Consider the following 22,068-nt stretch of genomic DNA (forward strand, 5'->3'; position numbering starts at 1 on the left):
CGTTTCCTGTTTTCTGTGTAAGTAAAGAATCTCGGTTGCAGCCGAGCGTTGGACATAAGGAACGACAAGTTCCCGTCACTTACATCTCTCTCTCTCTCTCTCTCTCTCTCTCTCTTGGAGCATATTATTCATATTATGCATTTGAGAACACATGCAATCTTGGAGATATTAAGTGTTGGGTCCTCAAGAAATATCTTTTTGACACTTTGGTGACCCCGGTTCTTCTCTATGGGGTGGAAGTATGGGGCGGTAGCATCCCTAAATCTACGTGGAAAGAGTTTGAAAATGTCCAAAAACATTTTCTTACAAAGTTTCTACAAGTTAAGAAACAAACGCCCTACACCCTCCTCCTCCTTGAGACAGTGTCATGAAGATCCGTCACTACGTGCGGATCGTGAGGCGGAACCGCCGGGGTTCTGGATTGGACGGACTCGAAGTTTGCATTAGCTTTAGCCAGAAAGGATTTTAGATAGATTGAGAGAGAGAGATTGAGATTAAGATTCCAATTTTGAAATAGATTGAGAACGATTGAAATAGAAAGAGAGATTAAGATTGAACTCTTGATTTTAGATTTGAAGAACAAGATTGATACATCAATTGGATAACGAGTTTCTTATTTTTTAATTTCTTGATTAATACATCACTCTCGTTTTTCTTCTTCATCCCCTCTTTTATAGACGCTCCCATGCATATGATGCATGTGAGGGTACAAGACATGCATACAATGCATGGAATGCATGTGATGCATGTTTGTCATTTGGCGCTCATGCATTACATATGATGCATGATAACCATGACACTCAATCAAGCTCTAATATAAGAATTTACATGTAAAAGAATAATGATAGGAAAAACATTTCTAAGGAAATCACTAAGCCTAGTGGTAAGTCTATTGCTTCCTATCTTGGAGGTTCGAGGTTCAAGCCTTGCTTGCATCCCTTTGATTACAAATTTCTAATAGGTTTTTTAGTCTAGATGATTTTGTTCGTTTCACACCGAAATCGTCGTGATCAACCTATCCGATCGATCCGTCTATTTGGTCCACTTCTGACCCGGTGATTCGGTTTATCCGTTCTGGTTCCAGCTCCGTCCGTCCGGTTCCGGCTCCGTCGTCGTCCAGTGTCAGTTTTGGCTCCGTCGTCGTCCGTTCGGTTCCGGTTCCGACTTCGTCACCGTCCAGTGACGGTGTCGGTTCCAGATCCGTCGTCGTCCGTCCATCCGGTTCCGGCTCCGTCCAAAACACTATTTTGAATAACTTGGTCGCATCCATATATCCAAGTTACACAACCCAACCCTTCTGTGCTCCTAGCACTTAGATAAAGTATAAAGAAATCTGGCTCTACTTATATACTCTTACATCCTAATGTTGTCCTATCTATGTGGGATATCTCAATTTAGTTTTTCTCTTCTTCTTCTCAAACTTCACATTCACATAACTTGACACTAACTTGTCCATTTCACATGTAGTAAAGTACATTCAGAATCTCTTGAAGACCTCCCTCTTCCCCTACCAAGATATTAAGCTAATCTAAAATATTATCTTCACTATCATTGTTTCATGTCTTGTGTGAAGAACCACACTCGATTTTGGACATTCCTCGCAATTTTCATACCATTGCCGAAAATCTTCACAACAACGGGATCGCTTCCCATTGAGATCATGGCCATGGAAAGGGTTGTTGAATACATGCTTAAGGTTCAAAGAAGCCCCTCACATCGACTTTCTAGAATTGCATGGGAAGCAAGAAAAAAGATCCAAAAGACGCATCAGAGCAAATTTTTGTGTTCCGGTTGGATGCAAGATTTAGAAAATTGGTTTGGTAGATGGGATGCAAGACACTTGCTTCATGATGCGTCACTAGATTCCTTTGTAAATGAGGCCTTTTTGAAATGTCAATGTATCATGACATGGGGAAAATGTGGTGGCTCATGCTTCACACATTATACTAAAAATGTTGCACCTAATTACAAAACCATATTCTTCGCAGAACGGGGAAGTCGTACACATCGATACATGTTAGATCCCATCCCGATATCTGCCATTCCAACCATTGCTTCCATGCAACTTAGCTCGCACACATTGAGATGTGAGACGGGGCGTTGGGGCACAAGTGATGAGAGTGGTCGACTATGCACACTTTGCCCTAAACAAGTTCGAGAATCTGAGTATCACACTTTGATACAATGCTTTGCCTTTGATCATATTCGACCATGCTTTCCACATCTCTTCGATCAATCCCAATCCTTGCACGAATTTCTCTCACAACCACGATGTGCACTCTCGATTGCAACATTCATTGGTAAAGTTCTTGAACATTGAGAGTCGCTACTCACCTTCACACGTATCACGTGAAATGTAATATTTTTGGTCTCATAGGTCATATTTGACCTCCGAAGACGATAATATAATCTATCTCTCTCTCTCTCTCTCTCTCTCTCTCTCTCTCTCTCTTCTCTCTCTCTTTTGGTGAAAACACACAATTATATTAATGAATGTGTGTAAAAAACACTACTTACAATGGGTGTGACCATGAGGTATGGTCACCCACTAACTACACTACACTACACTACATGGGTAATGGAACATGTTGAATTGCCAATAGGCAAGACGAACATTCCACCGAGGAAAGGATTTCCACTTGCTCCAATAAAGAAAATTGCCACATTAGTACTCCCTTCAACTTTTGTAGATATGCTTTCACTCCATGTCTACCATTGAATACAAAAGCGTTGCGCATATTCCAATTATGACGCAATCCCTAATATCTCAAAAATAGAAAAACAATCTCCATCTCTGACTTTGGGTCCACCTGTGTAAATTGTGCAAACAACCACTATCTAGGTGTCAAATAACATCGTGATAAAACTTGCCAAATTTGAGAAATGTAACTCCAAATCTGAGAAGCAATCAAGCATTGTATAAATCGATGAGTATTATCTTCCATTTGAACAGTGCAAAAAAAACAATTACTCGTTGCTAGTCCATGACGCTTTAGAGCTAATCCCAAAGGAAATCCTCCAATCAAAACTCTCCAAATGAAGACCTTTGCTACAAGTGGCAATTTAGAATGCCAACTACGTTGTAAGATTTGCCACCACCCATGATCAGATTTGTGTAATCTCCATTCTTCTTCAACCTTAGATGATAACCATCTAAGAGACTCAACAGAGCAATGATACAAAAGATTAGTATCCACTTGTAACAACGATGTTTGACCCTTTAAACACCAATCAATCCACGGTTGTTCTCCTGTTTGTAGAGGTAAGGGACCTTGCCTTAATGGAATATTTCGTAGTTGTTGCCAAATAAACCCATAATTAGGCGGAATGCGTAATAATTGTTGTGCTTCAACAAACTCCAAATTTTTTTGAGATAGAGCCTCAACTATATCTCCCACCTCTTTGACCCCCAAATGAAACAAACAATTAAATTAAGAGCATAATCTCTCTCTCTCTCTCTCTCTCTCTCTCTCTCTCTCTCTCTCCGGGGACATATGATAAAATTGGAACGATACATAGAAGATTAGCATGGCCCTTGCACAAGGATGACACACAAATCGAGAAATGGTCCAAGTTTTTAATTATTTTATTTTATTTTTATTTTCGATGATTGGGTACACACCCTATTATGTTGTAAACTAATTGTCTCATGGGCCAATTTTGGTCTTAAAAGACGTTAATATATATTTCTTTCTCTCTCTCTTTGATGAAAACACACAATTATATTAATAATTGTGTGTGAAAAAGGCTTGGTGGATAACCGAAGTCGAACACCAATCCGGCTACGAACTAAAAACCTTCCAATCAGGTAATAGAGGAGAATACACCTCGAAAGCCTTTGAAAAGTGATGGGCTAGAAAAGTCCCACTCTACCCATTGTATGTTCTTAGTGTCAACACTCCACTTGGAGTTAGGGCTTAGTTACCCCAATTATAAATAAGAGGGAACTAAGTCTTGTAACAAAGATCGACGGAGTTTGAATAACAATTGTCTCTTGAGCTCTCAAATTGTGTAACTGTCTTTTCTTGTTTTTGTTTTTCTCTTTGATCCTTGAGTATAATAGTGCACCATTCCATTCTACCTACTTCCTGATTGCCAACTCCATTCAACAAGGTCCATACATGTTTCTGCATCAGTCGGCCAACCTCACACATCATAGCCGACCAAGACACATGTCTAATGTCAACAAGAGGTAGCTATTCGAGAGAGGATCCGACACCAATGAACCGCTCCCTACACCCCGATGCAGAATGGTGTAGCTGAACACATGAACCAGATGATCCAAGAAAGAGTGACGAAAATTCTCCAACATGCAAGATTAAAGTCAAAAGGTTGTAGAAACAACCGTCTTCATTGTCAAGATTAAAGTCGAAAGTCCTTCGACGGTGGTGAAGAAGGTTGTTTACTTGATTAATCTCTCGCCGTCAAAGGCCATCAAGCTTCAAATGCCACAAGCACTATGGTTGGGTATACAACCGACCTACGACCAACATTGCATTTGCCCGCATACCAAGGGAGAACCGATCAAACCCCCCATTTGAGAAAATGCATCTTTCTTGGTCATGGGACAAACGACATTTTTGGCTTTTGGCTTTGGGACCTTGAGCACAAGAAGTTGATCAGGAGTAGCGACATAGTCTTAAATGAAGATTCAATCAACTTGATCCGAAGGCAACCTTGAACTGGCAAGAGAGTTAGTTTCAACTATAATTCTCCAATTGAGTCAGAGGTCGAAATGTTGAATGTTGAATGTTGGCCTAGAGTATGTTCCGGACAAGTAATGTGGATGGGGACGAGTCAGAGTATAATAATATAAATAATAATATAATTATTAGTATTAGTAATATAGAAATGGACATATCTGGATAGTTGTACCAATCCGGATCTGCACGGATTGATAGTTGGTAGCCGGTAACGCACCGTTTTGTAACTCATGCTGAACACCTATAAAAAGGGTTTGGAATCAATGTAAAGGTTAACGGAAGTAATATGAGATTAGTGTTTTTCTATTCTTAATTGGTATAGCTTGTCTACTTGTCATTCGATGCTTAAACTCTTAATCTTATGTGTGTTATAATTAATCAGTTGCGTAATAAGTAATCCAGAAGACATCCAAGGATAGTCAAATCGAAATCGGATAGATTCCAGATAACATCCATATCCTAACCACCCCTTTGGAGAAGTGTCCCGGAACGGACACCTTGTGTTTGTGATTAAGTCCAGCCCAAGATAAATACTGTACCCGAATTGGCTAGTGAGTCAACCAACAAAATTGAACATGCTAAAGAGTTGACCACTAGGACCGAATCGGCTAAAGAGCTGACTGACCAATCCGAACCAACGACGACCCAAATGAGTTGGCCGAATACTCTCGAGGTAGGGCTTTAGGGGTAGATTCAACACAGACGCAAGGAAATTGCAATAGTGGATCCCAATAAGATCTCCATCAAACAGGGGTTCACACAATGCCAACTGGGCACCCACCCCAGATGAAGAAGTTGAACCGACTACATCGACACCAAGGAGATTGAGACGAGTCTGAAAGCCAACAGTTCTATTAATCATGCTTGGACTACGTCAACTATATGAACATAGGCAAAACATGCTCATACGAAGAAGTTATAGCTACATCAGATGTCGAAACATGGAGTAAAGCCATGAAAACCGAGATGGACTCTATCAAAGAAAACGACATATGGGAGTTGGTTCCACTACTAGCCGGCAGAAAGCCATTGCCATGAAAGTGGGTTTTCAGATACAAATTCGTATCTAGTTTGTACCAACACAAGTACAAAGCTTAGCTTGTCCCAAAGGGGTTTAAGCAGGAACATGAAGTCAACTACAATCAAATCTTCTCACCAATAGTCAAGATAATGACCCTTCGGCTCCTACTAGGAGTCGTCACGATAAAAGACCTAAAGCTTGAGCAAATGGACGTCAAGACGGTCTTTTTGTACGGATAACCCCTTCCCTCATGTATGTAGCGGCAGTTTAGGCTCCAGGGCTACCACCTTTCATGTGGACACAATTAGAGAGACCATTGGTGATTATATTATCACGTCAACTCCAAAGCAAACCAAAACTATGACATGAGTTCAGTTATACTAGCTCTTGGTATAGCACTGTGGTAAGTTGGCTTTTTGCAAACAACCTAAACATTAATAACCTACATCCTCTTAGGTACAACTACGAGACCAATAAAACTTTAATCTCTCATGAGGACCATTATAAAGTGATACGCCAAGAAATATGGCAAATTTACACTCAACATAAATGTATCAACATAGTAGAGCCACTCCCATTTAAAATGTTGTATTGTAAGGAATATTTCATGCATTTCTCTAAGTTAGATTTTATTATACTACCAAAATATTCAGATACATTTTTACCAAATGCACTAAGGGTTGCCATCGGATAACTTCACATGTCATCTCACCAACTTGAGATTGAAAATGGTTCTGCTAAAGGAAAGTATATGCAGTTTATGTCACATAGAGATAGAGGATGAGTATCACTTTACATGAAAGTGTCTAGCTTATGTCCAGATAAAGGAAACATACCAAGACATACGAGGACTAACTCCCATGTTCTTCCAACTATTGGATACCTTAGATATAAAGACAATAGATAGGTATATCTTAGAGCTAAAATAACATAGAGAGAATAAGCTACAAAATGTTAACCATACCTTTCTAAGATTCACCAATATGTAACCATCGTAGTTTTCAGGAACAATGGGGGACAATGAACATGGACACAATTGCACCACTTGTCATCTCCCTCGCTAAAGTTGAAAACCAAAGAACAACCAAACGCCCTCGGATACTGGGTCTCAAAGTCCCTCGTTATGTAGAAGCAATTAAGAAGATAAGGGAACATGTGTTACCCCACCTAAAAGTTATGGTTAGAATACCTTTTACATGGAGACCATGGGCCACACTCGCATCAAAACCCTTTGAACCCCCGCTCCTTTTTGAGAGACTTCGATAAAAATGAAACTAGTCTCAATACATAGCCATTTACATTATAGAATATGTTAAACCCCATACATCTTTTGTACCACACTAAAACTCTTTTATCTATGTTTATTTTATTTTTATTTTTGATAATTGGGTATACATCCCATTATTGTAACCAATTGTCTCATGGGTCAAATTTGGTCTTAGAAGACGTGAATACTCATGTTGGAAGAGTAAAATTCTCTCATCCGGTTGGGTAGTTGACATAAAAAAATGGCTCAAAAGATTGGATGTGGAAGATCTCCTAGAGCTTTCAATTGATGCTATGAAATATGTAGTTATCGAGGAAAGATTAATTGATCAATTAAGAAGTGCAGAGATACTAAAAGGATAAAATTAAAATATTACATTGCAAACATCAATCATGAAAGACATGAGCCCTAACATTCCTTCACACTTGATCACACAACCTAGGTATCAAAGGTAAGCAAGAAAGGGCTAGTAGAGAATGAGCATCACTTGCTTTTTACATGCTCTGCATAGACTGCAATTTGTAAGAGCTCTGATGATATATTAAGAGGGGGTTATGACTTGAGTGTCACACTATAGAGAACACCACGAAGGTTGACCTCACATGTGTATGCCTTATTTACACATCGAGACTTGGTGCTTCAAAGTACGAATATACCATCTTAGGAAAGAGACATCAAGATAATTTTTGTAATTAGTTCCCATGTTTATGTCTCCTTCCTTGTCTTTTCCAATATCTGTGGATCGTACTATTCTAAACATGTGTTTATTCTTAAAGAAAGAATCAAGAATCCATGCCAATCTAAACAACTCCAATTCTTTGAATGTACAAGAACACGACTGTGTTGATTCACTCTTTTCTCTACATATTGGTGTGACACAAGCAAAGAGTGCATGCTCAAAACACAGAACTACTTTAGCAAAGAGCTATCCAACTACAATACACAAGACTCCTGGAGAAACAAGTATCACATATGATCTACCAACAATCATGTGCCCAACAATTGCACACATGTATACGTTCACCTAACACTACACACATGTTATTGCAACCCTACACAACGCTTTATACATTTGTAGTCTTGCGTACAATCAAAACATTCCATGTGCAATGTTGCAATCTTGTTTACGAAACTAATGTGCAACATTGTAGTTTTGTCCATAAATCGACCATTTTACCCTAGCCCAAGTTATATAGATATGTAAATACGTGCCGAGCATCATAGTTCTTCAAACATACTTTTGATTCTCACATTAAGGAACCACATGCGTATAAGAATCATACTTTGCTAAATAGGGATCCATATGAAATTTCATAGTTATCTAAACAAACACCATTTCATGGTGACTGTGAATCCACCTTTTACACCATGTCAAAACTAGAGCTTGCTTTGTACATTTACAAAAGATAATTGAAGGCCTAACATATAATGGTAAATGACACTATGCATTCTCTATATTTTTAAATCCTAATCCTTCATGTACTAAAACTCAAGTATGGTTTTTCAAGATGTCACAAATCTTTTTATGCGTTGTCCACATTTTCTTTTGGCAAGGCTTGCCACAATACCTGCAAGAAAACATCCATTCATTTGAATCACATGTATGGAAACTAACATGGCCTATATTATGTGCATGGCATAAGGACAATTAATAGTCGGTTTATTGATGTTTAACTTGTTAGAGACAACATGGCCTTCGTTGTCTCAATTCACACTGATTCATACAAGTGTCATGTTCACAAGAAGTTTGAGAAAACCAACCATTCATATTTACACCTTGAGCACCTTTGCACTGCCTGACCTCCACATGATGCACATTTAGGTGCTTCCATGGATTCCTAGTAAAATGACACACACAGATATTGTCATGAGAAAACTTGTTTTATCCATTATTTGTGGATGAAAACAGTTGGGCAACATACTCAAAGGAAACAAGCACAGAAATCCTGACTGATTGTGGATAAGCAATCAGGGTTGGACATAGTCAAGAAGAGTATCAAGCAAGAAATTGTTGACAATAACTCTATGGCAGAGGTTGACAGTTGAGTATTATGCATTAAATTTGGATACAGGAATAATGAAATATTATTTATTAAAGTGTGGCTTGACAGTGAAGACTATATATATATATATATTAAAGCTGCATATATATTGTTACATGAGATTCTGAGGCATGTTTCTTGTGGATCCTCCTGTACTCTATTGATTACCTATGTTATCTTGCTCCCAGTGGTTCTAGATTAAGCAGGAGGATGGAAGAAAGGAATATATTTACCTGGTAGCGGCGATTATGGAGTATTCTACACTTGGAATTTCAATGCTAGAACAGGTTCACATCCCTGAGACATCTGTCATAATCCTGAGGTTCTATACAATCAAGACGATGATTCTATGTGAACCTCTCAACAGATAAAGCACTTTCCACTACCTATGGATGTCAATTTCTCAAACTAGGTTGCCAACAAATAGAGTCATTACAGCCAAAGGGTCAACATCCTTTCACCCCATCCCTATTGGAGCTTATCCTACTTGTTCTCAACTAGAGGGTTGTTATTTGTTCTACTTTCTTTAACATTTATTAATCTGTCATTTTTAAAGTTGTCATTCTAGGCTTTCGCTGCCATTAACATTATATTTAATTTCATTTGATCATTAAATTTGCCGAGTCTACAATTATGTAATTCAAAATGTAAATTCCATTTTTTTAGAAAATCAAGTAAAAGATAATTAAGAAAAACAAAATACCCCAAACTGAAACATTCTTAACATTTCCTTAATATGGCATGGTGACGATTCTGACGTAGAGTACGTTGACACAAGTTGCATTTCCGCAATTCGATCTAATATTAAACAAAAAGATATATTTAGTAACCTGGAGTACAAAAACTAATTATAATTAACGTATATGAAATGAACTTTACAATTCTTCTCTTACATATCAAAGCAGAATAAATTCACAATATCTCTTAAGTAAGTAGTATTAATAATAATACTTACTTAAGAGATAGGAGGGTTTCACTATAAACACTTAGGATAAATTGGCCCTTTCCATTCAAGATAGGAGAGTTTCACTCACCCCAATTTCTAGACGCGAGCAATTTCTCTCTCAATACAGGAACCTGCATGTGTAAATTCAGTTCAGGAATATTTCTCTCTAAGGAAAAGATTATGTATGCTATTGACCATGAAGAGGATGGCCACAGATGACTATTTCATACTCAAACCATCAAACCTTAACCAATATCCGGAATACTTTTTCTGGGCTATTTCTAATTAGTAAACCATGAAGAGGATGGCCACAGAAGACTATTTCATACTCAACTGTCAAACATAAACCAATATCAGGAATACTTTCTCTGGGCTATTTCTAATTAGTAAGAAACTTCAGCTAGTTTCAGCAACAGATCAATGCCATGTGTACGCATGTAGAATACATACATCTAAATAAGAAGATATGGAACACAACTCTCCATGCCTAGCATAAATACATTATAAATTATTTATACATAATTATTATTAAGTCTATGTCGATTCATATAGTACACAAAATTGAAAGCATCTTTAATATGCACTTTATAATGTGCTTGTACAAAGTCGACTCCAAAATATTTTCTAATAACCTGTTCCAGAATTAAAGAGCTTATTTGCTTCTCTTCAAATTTGGGCTTCACATTGAGAGAAATCTCTTCTAGAACCTACAGTTAATTCAAAAATATTTGTTCAGTTACGGTAAACTAAAATCACCCAAAACTAATTTGCAAGAAAGACATACCCATTGAAGTTCCTTTAAAATTGGAATCTGATCCACAAGGACATCATTAAGATGCTTTTGCAACTATACAGATAAAACATATATTAGTGGCAATTATATTAAGCCTGAAACAGAAAATCTTTTACACAGATGACAAAGAATAAATAGGACATTTCCATATTATTTGTAATCACTGAGCTCAAAAAAGGGCCTTTCTACCATTTCTTATTAACATGCAATATTTCTTGCATTTATGGTTCCAGTTTGTTACAAACTACTCTATCTGCATTGATAATTTCTATTTCCTTCACAACATCTAAGAACGCCTTTCATTGGCTTCTACCTTAACAACTTGATCACGATGAAAATCGTTGTACTTATATCGAGATCGGCAATTGGGTTCCATTATGAGGTTATAGATGGCTAGCCAAACCTGTAATTAGGGTTAGATTCTTGTAATAAAGCATATTATTAAAAGTACTAGAAAAAGGCAATGCACTATTAGACTTTATGTCGACCTGTGCGTCAGATTTTGTGACCTTGAAATAGTCTTCTTTTGAAACTTGTAACCATTTTCCTTCAGCATACTTCTCGATCTAAAAGAAGCAAAAAATAATCATAATTTATATATAACATAGATATTTACTTTTCACACAAAAATACAGATTTCCATGGGGTAAATGGTATTATATATCAGAACAAAAATCATATTTACCCCATAGTCATACAGACATTCAGAAACAGGAAACAACAAAAGGTGATGGGATCAAAATGGTTGTTCTTGACAGAGTGCTTAGAGAGTGGAACAAGAGATGGTTTGTTTCCATGTCAACATAGATTGAAACGCATACTTGAAAACAAGAAATAAACAATAATGCTTTAATTCATAAAAAATGAGAAGATTACCATGAGCGTGCTTCCTTTCCAATACTCTCTCCTCCATGGAGGATTTTCAACTAATGGGACAAGGCTCATGATAACATCATGTTTGTCTATAAAACGTGCCTGAAGGAAAAATTAATATAATCATATTAACTTGGATCGCTAATGCTACATAAACATTAGCCTCTAGAGTACGAAATGAGACACAAGCTTACCATTATGCACAGTGGTAAAACATTGATGTAATCCGTTAGATACCTAAAATGAACGATACATTTAGGAATCATAAAGTTCTAATAGTCTCTTGAAAGTGTTGATTTGGTATGCTTTGAATGTTCAATCTGTTTCTACATACAATTTAATATTTTGGTTCATTTCCAAACAACGACCCTTTGTAAAGTCTACTATCAATTTATTTTTAGGAAGGTCATACAATTATACGCAGAATTATTTTTTCATAATACAATTAGAGATATCAACAAAAAGAGCTACAGATGATTGCAAACTGCGCCACTGATACTATATACAAGAGATTTGATAGCTTGCACTAGGCAACCACCATTGTCTCATAATATATGTAAGGCATGTTACACATTGTCTCATAATCAGTTCACCATTTAAGCCATGCCTGCATTTATATACCGAGAGTAAATTTTTATATCTAAGCTAATTGTTATAAACATAGAGAAAACTACCGTAATATTGTCAAGGCACACATGCTTGTCTGAAATCGTGTGAATGATACCTAAAAACATGCCCATGAATCACCATAAGCAGTTGTAATCTTTGTTAGATCTCATGTCTTAGTGTGATCTTTTCAAGATGTTAATGAATATTTAACTTTATTTTATGTTACACTATCTGTAAGATTTATGGAGTTGAGAACTATAGGACTACAATTACTGGACATAATTGTGCCTAGTTGTATGAGTCACTTCAAGAACGTGAGCTAAACCAAATCGGCTCACCAACATGGGGGTGAGAGCTAGAAGCCAGAAATAGTTGAAGTAGACTCTCATACCTTGACAATTTGATGGATCATTAGAGAAGGTAAAGCAAGGCAGGAGATTTTTCAGATTTTCAAATAAATTAGCACCATCGAAATGAAGGAAGATTTCCCCCATTGGTGTTCTTTATTCTTTACATCAATGACATAGAGTTATATAGTGCATGAAATGGGGGAAGTGAAACATATCAACAGAACAAAGTGATTAGGTTGTTCGATTGGAGACATTATGGCTGCCACTGTAAATTTCTTATTAAATAAGGGGGAGATACTAGTGCCACTTTTAACAGGGTTTTGCCCCACTCCTGAAGGTAATGGAATATGAACAAGGATGTTTTCGGATAAGAACAATGTCACCTGACACTGAAGATGCTTTCCTTTACTTCAGAGATCTCTTGATCTTAGATTGGCCCATGTTGGATATCTTTCGAATGCAAAAGTTTCAGTCAATCTAAGCTCATAACATTACATGCTTCACTAAGGGGAATATTTGGTATCTTGGGCCGTTTTCTAATCTAGTTAAATTCATTGGTTTGTAACATTTTCAGTGCTAGCACACTTTTCCATCACAAGATGTACCAAGACATTTTTACAAGGAAAATTTGAAATTGAGTTCATAGAGAGGTTAACATATTTTTCAATTGAGTTGATTTATTACTTAGATTTTTATCTAATACATTCCATCAAATCCACATGTAATATTTCATATACAATATACCTTCTCTTCAAATTCCTGTTGAATAGTCATGTTGACAAAATCTTTAGCTTTTTTTTCTAAATCATAAGACAACTACTTGAGTACGGTTTGTCTCAGAACAATTACAAAACAGATTGTACCGAAGTAAAGAAATGTCAAATCGAAATTGTTAAATTGTTAAACAGATGTAGGTTTCACAATGAATGTTTACAAATAATAAAAGATGGAATCAAGACAAGCTTGTATAAGGATCGCATTAACTATAAATGCACTACCACCATTCCAACATAGCTTTGAATGTCCACACTTGGACATGACCAAAATAAAACTAGAAAACAATAGAACAAGTGATCCAAACTGATATCATCAGCAAGGAGATGGTGCACTCTAAGACCCTATTTTTACATGACAATGGATTTATCATAAGGTCCTCTCATGTGGATGTGCATCTATCTTATAAATTTCGCAGTTTGATAGGGTAAGTCAGGACCCTTCACCACATTAGAGATTGAGAGAGGCAGATGTGCACACAAAAGTATGAACGGATTTGCCAATTACGCCATCAGGATGTGGAATTTAAAGAACACTAGTTTCGTTATTGTACTATTTTTTATAAAATAAGGGAGAGGTACCACTACCTCTTCAAGCAAGGCGTTTGTCCACTTTGCAAGGTAATGAAATACAAAGACCATGATGGCACCCTATAAGACTCACTTTGTACACACATCAGAGGATGGATTCATCATCAGGCCATCTTATATGGACATACATCTATTCTACGCGCTGCACAATTTGATAGGGCAGCTGCAAACTTCATCATATCAGTTAGAGATTGCGGTAGGTAGATATGCATAAATACCTCTACAAGAAATAATTTGCCAATTGTGTCATTAACGAGTGGAATCTGAAGAACACTATGTTTATCATTGTAGAGTTCTCTATAAAATAAAAGGGAGATACCATTTCCTCTTTAAGCAAGGCTTTGGCCCACTATGCAAGGTAGTGGAATATGAGGACCAACGGTGCTTGGACACAACGGTTCTTGATAGAGCTCAAGAGACACAAGGAAAATTTATTGAAGGACAATAGTAGAACCACATGCTCATCAACAAAGACTAATCACAACTTTCTTTAGCCCCATCACTCCTACGCATGCTACAAGTCAATCAAGGGTTACACAAATGGGCTCTTGACCAGGACATAACAAACAGGTTACAATAGATTGGGCAACAGAAATTTACCGTGCACATAGGACCGGCCTCAAGGACCACAATCTCACCAACCTTGTCATCAACAGATAAGGGCCATTATGTCCGACCATCAGAAGAGAAGTGCTACATTCGATCCAGAGACCTCTCCATTCTGGATCAGCCTATGCTAGAGATCTAACTTGAGAATCTTACATGTATTAATAATAGCAGGATTCTTTAGTCTCTGTTTATCTTATTTACTTTTTTTACTCGGTAACATTTATTTTGCTTTCTTGTTCTCAAAGACGAGACCACATTGAAGATGTAATCTCTTGTTGGTCTTATAGGCCATTTTGGCCTCTAAAAAGATGTTGGCATATCTTTCTTTCTTTATTTCTATGAAATAAATAAATAGAGCATCAATTTTTTGAATAAAATGAAATAGAAGATTACCCCCGATTTACAGCAGTAAGGATGTATTTAAGGATGAAAGATTTATTTCAGAAAACAAACAGACCTTTATATGTGACATCTTCTTTTCCATTTGTATTGAGATACAAAAGCTTGCGATAGCAAAAATCAGCCAGCTGCACAATCAAAATAACTTGAAGTAAGAATCTAACTGTTGATTAATACAAGTATGAAAACATCCTTCACTAGAGATAATATTGAGATTCATTAGCAGGGTACTAGAAATAGATTTATTGTAATTAATGTTATTAAGGAATGACTATGCTATAGTTTAATTCAATATTCCTCTATGACAATATAGAACATCATTAACTTTGGAAAGCCAGACAGGCAGGTTTCCAAAAGTGTTTCACAACTTTGGACTACACATTGACCCCCAAGCCTTTATTGAGGATGCAAGAAACCATAAAAGGAGAATCTATTGTTGCTTTGTGGATGTCTGGAAGCCTTCAACACAACACAACATGCTCAGCTCATTCAGCAACTAGGTTCACTTGGAGTACTAGCAGATATGCAATGGGGAATCTATGCACTATACAAATCAGAGTCACAAAAAGTATCACTCCTATTGGTTTGTCAGAGATCATGGCTAGCAAATTTGGAGTAAAACAAGGATGTCCACCATCACTCACTCCCTACAATATTTATATATAGATGAGATATCTAAATTCATAGAGAGACTGGATGGTTCAGGAACATGGTTAGCAGGAGCCGCCAAACTAATACTACTATATGCCAATGACATTGCGTTGATCTCCAACTTTCTGGAGGGCTACAAATACATCTAAATGCTTTAAAGTCATTTTTATGGATAAATATTTGTCAGTCAATCTTGCTAAAGTATGGATAACTATATCAAAACCAGAATTTTTCTTGAGAGAGGAAAAGGTGTCATACACTTAGTTCCCCTGTTTCTATTTGAGACATGTTTCCATAACTGCACATTCTGCTCTAGTCATGTGGAAGATTGCAAACTCAAACTTCTCAAGGACTAAATCCAATTGCTAAACAGACAAACACACTGACCAATATGATCCTGATGGAACGACATTTCTTTCCAAACATATAATTGGCAGAATCTGTTTATGCAGTAAATCATTCTGCTTGCTGCTCCCTCATGCCTTAGTTTTGATCTGCACCAGATAACTTTGACGACATAGACTGGCTGGAACCACAACAGATCTTACATCTGCACTAACACATTCCTGATTTGATGCTTAATACATCTATGAATACGTAGCATTTTCTACTCAATTCAGGTGACTGCATGCCTGGTGCATGTGACAGCAGAAGCTACAAATGTGTAGCTTTTTCCTCTTTCCCAGTCCAACTGACTGGAATTCAAAGTACCATGATGTGTATAATGGTGTATCCAACAAATCTTATTACTTCCCCATTAGAAAGAGGAAAGGGGCACAATACAAAAACAAATAAAGAAATAATCAAAGTCATAAACTAGATCACAAATTCACACATCAAAGAAATTCCATCTCAAGGCGCATTAACTTTTTAGACTGCCATATCCAAAGCATGTTACTAAATGCACCATCCCAAGGAACAACGCAACATAGATGTATTTCAACCACCCACAGCATAGCATCGACAAAACACTCCATTGCAATGAGAATACACTGAATGATCGATCATAAGGAACATCAATATTTTTCAACCACTTCATTCATAGAATGGACTAGATGTCATCGTATCTCTACTCAATACGATGATTTCTCTGGTATCATTTAAAATCCAATAAGATATCATTTTAATTCTCAACGACCCAATTTCTCTAGTTAGGTTGACTTTGGATTTCAGTTTAAATGGGTGAAATGTCTAACATTTAGCTTCAAAACCAAAAAATACATTATGATTTCAACTGTGCACGCAAGATGCACCATAGCTACGAAGATAAAATTAATGAGAAAAATACCTCAAGAAGTGCATCTGATCCCATTGCCTCACATGCATCTTGATGATATAAGAGTACCTGAGATCAATTTGCATCATTCCAAGTCAAACATCTTGGTTGGATATTATCCCTTGAATATAGCTACACATCCTACAATATCAGCAGAGTGAATGTTGCACTTGTTATGTATAGCATAATTTTTCTGCTTGATTTCTTTCCCACAGCATTGTGAAGCCTTTTGTGGATGAACTTTGGCATTTACTAATTAGGAAAGTTATTTGTGCATGTTGCATAATGATTACATAAAGGAATACTAAGGGTAATTTTCCTTTGTGTTTAAATATTCATATGTTAAATTCAATTCAATTGGGAAGATATATGACCCTTCATATGAAAACCTTGTCATATGAGAAAACACTTTATTTCTCAGGTGGAGATAGGTAATGCATATCATATGGCTGATCGAGAACCTTTGGCTTTTGGACATCAACTTTACAAGGAAAACTTGTCATTCCATACTTGATTGGTAAGAGTATTGGTTTACCATATTTGGGCTGCAATGTTTTAAAATAGGTGGTCCACTACAATACATATGAATATATAAGATGAAAGCCTAAATCTCCAAGTTTCATACCTCCAGCAAGTTGGTTATGGAACCTTCATGGTAGATACTCAATGTCAAGTGAACTGTTGAAAAATCACTTGTAACCTTTTGAGCAATTTTAGGAAATACTTTCGCCAGCCATATCTAAAAAAGATATTTTTGTTAGTTCTGTTTCTTATGGGCATGTAGAACAAACACTAAAAATCAAATGCACCTACGAATGGAGCTTAATACTGTGAAATAAATGAATATCCTATTGAATACCTCTATGACCAAAAGCTCATGAATCAAAAGTCCAAATTTGTCATGTGATATTAGTGCCTGAAATGAGTAAATTCAGCATTGAATTATTAAATTTAAAATGTTTCTTCATTCAACAATCAAACTGTTACCACTTGAGCTGAGTAAGAAAGAAAGAAAGATATATGAACATTTTTTAAGAGACCAAAATGGCCTAGAAGACCGAACAAGAGAGTGCATCTTAAAATGTTGTCTCATCTTGAAAACAACAGGCCAAAATAAATACAACTATATATAGGTTACTTAGAATCTAGTGATGTAAACACCTAAGATTCTAAATTTAGGTAGACCGAAATGCTTTCCTTTGAAGAATCTCCAACATGAACCGCTCCAAAATGCAAAGAATTCCAGAGCAAGGAAATCACCTTCAGTGCAAGGTGAGAGTGGCCTTTATTTGTCAATGACAAGGATGACAGAGCTGTGATTCAACTGATTGTGGCCTGCTATTACCCAATCTATCCACCTGAACCAATGATAGAAACTCTACGGAATAACTATCAAATTTACATTTTTCACTTTTGGTGTAAAGTCCATATTCCTGGAGTTCGACGAGGACTAGATAAACATGTTGGGTGCGTTCCCCCAGTTTTGGTGAGAAGATTAGGATGTCATTGAGATAGACGATGACCAACTGATCTAAATACTCTTGAAAGTTGTCATTCATCATATGTTGGAAAACAGCAGGTGCATTTGTGAGCCCAAACAATTGCCATATATTCAAACTACCCATAGAGTGTTTCAAAAACCTGGCCTTCCATTCACCACCAGGCTTAATAGGAACCAGGTTGTAAGCACCTCAAATATTGACTTTGGAGAATATACGTCCACTTTGGAGCCGGTCGAAGAGCCCACGAATCAACGGTAGCAGGTAACAACTTTTGTATGGTAACAATTTTAACAAACAAGTAGGGGCACCAGCTAGAGATTTTGAGTGTCAAATAAACCCTTTGGTGTTACTCGAAAGGGGTATATACTCGAAAGATTTTACAGATACTTGAGGGAATCCATCAAGACCTAATCACAGAACTGATCCATGTCCAAGAATGACACAAAGAAGAAACCTATTGCCAACAGCCTACTGCCCTGACTTTCATGGACAGAAATAAGCTCTCCCTTCTACATTGAAACATCATGAAAACATGCTCTTTGTGTTAAGTTGGTCTACAGGCACTTAGGCCCTTTCCACATCAAAGAGCAAGTTAACCCAGTGGAGTTTTAACTAAACCTCCCTATGCATTTTTGGATCCACAATGTTATTGGAATCTTACATGAAACAACAATCTGCAGTTGCCAACCAAAGTGGCAAGTCCATTCATGGCCTCCAATTCATTTCACGTTTTTGGAAGCATTTCTTTCAACTCCTCAAACCCCAAAATTTTGTGGTTAGGTTCTGGGAACCTAATCTGAAGTAAGATTCATAAAGCATCCATGCAATGCAACTTGAGAAGCTGATTATTTCTCAATGTGTGTGAAATGATCTGGCTCTCAAATTTTGATTCTGATTTTGACCTCCCCTACTCTATCCTCACAGCAAAAAGACTATGAATGAGTAAAAATAAAGAAACAAATACATGATGTACCTATTTAAATATTAATAATACATGGTACTTACTCCCATCACAAAATCATCTGAGTGTGTCATGGTATTATAGTGTGCCTGAAAAATGAAACAGTACGAAAGATGAGTCATTTCCCAGACATTTAATACATAATTGCAGCTCATTTGAAGTCATGCATGCACATTCTGCATTTTGCTTCTATTTTCAACTCTAAGATTGTCTATCAATTAATAAAGAATAATGCAGTGTAACTGTCAATCCTTACCTTTTGGAAGAGTTGGTAATACTAGGAAGAATGTTATGGGATTAAATGATCCTACATAGAATGTAACTCGACCACATAATCAATGAATGCAGTGAAAAAGGGGCATGGGACTTGTTACAACATACAACCAACTCACTGTTTGCCAATGGATACAAAGTTAGGAAAGAGAAACTTGTTACTATTCAGAGATGTGGGACAGTTCAAATCATAAATAGGATCCCAAATTCCTAACTTCCAATTCTAGAATGTGGCACATGGAAGAATATTCATTCTATAACAGTGGTGAGGTGCAAGTAATCTCTGGTATTTTTCCACAATGCAAGTATAGACATGGTTAGAAAAGAGAACCCTGTTTACTATATATGTCACTTGGGACAGCTCAAATCAGAAATAAGGCCCTCAATTCCTATGTATCACAGTCTTAGGAATGTATCAGCATTACAAAAGACTTGTTAGTTGAACCCACCTGTAATATGCCCATTTTTAATTTTCATGCAGTTCCTTTGAAGGCATCTTCCTATCAAGAACTAGAATACATTACAGACTTTTGATGATAAGTTTCAAATATTAAGATTGTAATGTATTAATATTCTTAAATAGTTATTTGCAAGATACCTGAAGATTGAGCTTCTCTATAATCTCATGTTGGGCCATCCAATCTGCATCCCCAACCTTCTCAGAAAAATTATAAGAATTCAAATTCTACAAAATATGAGAGTCTAGTTGAACACAAATAGTAAATACTCAGTTGCACATGCAAAAGAATTAACTTGAATTAGAAAATTAGTCTATAAAACTTTGAACACTTTATAGTCAATATAAAAGCAATGTGAAAATTTGATCTTGGAAATTGTTACATAAGGAAAAAAAAGATCATGCGGCTGTTCTAGATATTCCACTTTAGGGCTAATGTATTCCAATTTGCAGTTTCACCATCACTCTTGTTTTCATGCAAATTATATTCCCTTGTTGCGAACCCCGAGTAAAACAAGCATAGCCTAAAGTGGCAGTATCTCCTGGATACATTAGATATTTGTTAAATATCCAATAAACTCCTACAAATTGGTTTGCATGGATACAATTTGATTTTCTATTAAATTGCTATAAACATGCATTGGTTTCTCGTCAATTTCTACCCTATATACATGAATATATATCATTTTCTTAACTCCATTCCTATCAATTTTGTCTTTTTCTCATGATTTCGAATCTTCCCTTGTTGCGAACTCCGAGTAAAACAAGCATAGCCTAAAGTGGCAGTATCTCCTGGATACATTAGATATTTGTTAAATATCCAATAAACTCCTACAAATTGGTTTGCATGGATACAATTTGATTTTCTATTAAATTGCTATAAACATGCATTGGTTTCTCGTCAATTTCTACCCTATATACATGAATATATATCATTTTCTTAACTCCATTCCTATCAATTTTGTCTTTTTCTCATGATTTAGAATCATGATAGCATCCAAGAAAAGCAAATTTTTTGCCAATAAGTAGGAAAAAGGTTTCCCAGCATGCTGCCATACGAAACGCCAAACAAATTTTTATTTTGAAAATCAGGTTTTGCAGTGAGCATCGGTACAGAATTTTGAGTTTGCAAAACCAAATGTAAAACCAAAACAAATCTTGTTACTATTCATATAGACATGTATTACCTGTTCGATGTCAAAGATTCGAAGATTCTCGACCATGTAATCAGCCTCATGACTTGTAAGGAGAACCTAGAATGATGAACAAAGAGTTTAAAGGAAATCAGGCACAGATAAAGCACTCAGAAATATAAATCAGAAAATGAAAAAATATCTTTACATGAAATTAGAGCTAAGCATTTTAAGGTCAGATAAATGAACAACGATTTGAAGTCAATTACACAAAGATTAAGCAAGCATATTGAAATCAAATAAAGCCATATTAAAACATCTAGAATTTGATGGACAATAGGCAAAGATTAAGCAAATGGATAAAGATCATGAAATACATAATGAGAATCTGGACAAAGATTCAAACAAAATGAAGCAGGCATATTATAGGATCAGGCAAATGAATAAAACTTTAAAGGAAATAAGACAATCATATTAACTAGCCTTAGTCACATGAACTAATATTTTATGGAAATTAAGCAAAGATTAAGCAAAGCACATTAAGATCATATATAAACATAATACCGACAAATGTTGATAAGAACTCAGATAAATGTTAAATAAGCAAATCAAGAAATGCCGGCTTACTCCATCTTCAGGCTTCAGAAATGCCGGTCTTTCTACTATCTGAGCAGAGGCCATGGAGAAATTTGACGTTCCTTTATCCTCTTCTTCTCCTTCTTCGTCTTCTGTCTGTTTGTGGTTGGTTACACAGAAGGAGACGAGTGAGATTGGTTACACAGAAGGAGGCGAGTGAGATTGTTACACAGAAAGGGGGCGAGTGAGATTGATTACACAGA

General features: G+C 36.4%; 1 protein-coding gene and 1 non-coding gene across 3 annotated transcripts; one reads left to right on the forward strand and one right to left on the reverse strand.

The window, feature by feature from the left end:
* The first annotated feature begins 3,476 nt into the window (after window positions 1-3,476).
* Window positions 3,477-3,579, forward strand: LOC147854157 (U6 spliceosomal RNA). The gene has a single exon (XR_015531233.1). It is a non-coding gene; the product is annotated as a U6 spliceosomal RNA (small nuclear RNA).
* Window positions 3,580-8,212: 4,633 nt separating this feature from the next.
* Window positions 8,213-22,040, reverse strand: LOC147854158 (uncharacterized). Of its 2 annotated transcripts, none has more exons than XM_087332618.1 (20): window positions 21,857-22,040; window positions 21,284-21,349; window positions 20,238-20,294; window positions 19,411-19,455; window positions 17,763-17,819; window positions 17,529-17,642; window positions 16,916-16,972; window positions 15,035-15,104; window positions 13,349-13,404; window positions 12,320-12,369; window positions 11,840-11,882; window positions 11,649-11,747; window positions 11,261-11,338; window positions 11,086-11,175; window positions 10,764-10,826; window positions 10,612-10,686; window positions 10,068-10,110; window positions 9,737-9,831; window positions 8,777-8,829; window positions 8,213-8,559 (listed from the first exon to the last, which is right to left on the reverse strand). In XM_087332618.1, exons 1-20 carry the CDS (start codon window positions 21,908-21,910, stop codon window positions 8,481-8,483), a joined length of 1,344 nt encoding a protein of 447 aa, XP_087188744.1. In that variant the 5' UTR covers window positions 21,911-22,040; the 3' UTR covers window positions 8,213-8,480. The 2 variants fall into 2 exon arrangements, with proteins under 2 accessions (XP_087188744.1, XP_087188743.1); XM_087332617.1 differs by having other exon boundaries at window positions 8,753-8,829; window positions 21,857-22,037.
* Window positions 22,041-22,068: the final 28 nt, after the last annotated feature.

Source organism: Azolla caroliniana, unplaced genomic scaffold (genome assembly GCF_043228905.1).
Source record: "Azolla caroliniana isolate FFs.n. ecotype wild unplaced genomic scaffold, voAzoCaro1.0.p SCAF_16, whole genome shotgun sequence".
NCBI lineage: Eukaryota > Viridiplantae > Streptophyta > Polypodiopsida > Salviniales > Salviniaceae > Azolla > Azolla caroliniana.

Coding starts and splice junctions, on each gene's coding strand:
- LOC147854158 (XM_087332617.1), bottom strand. CDS start 21,910: ATGGCCTCTGCTCAGATAGTAGAAAGACCGGCATTTCTGAAGCCTGAA. Junction 20,295..21,283: donor GAATCTTTGACATCGAACAG/GTAATACATGTC, acceptor TTTTCTGAGAAG/GTTGGGGATGCAGATTGGAT. Junction 11,883..12,319: donor TGTGCCTTGACAATATTACG/GTAGTTTTCTCT, acceptor CGTTCATTTTAG/GTATCTAACGGATTACATCA.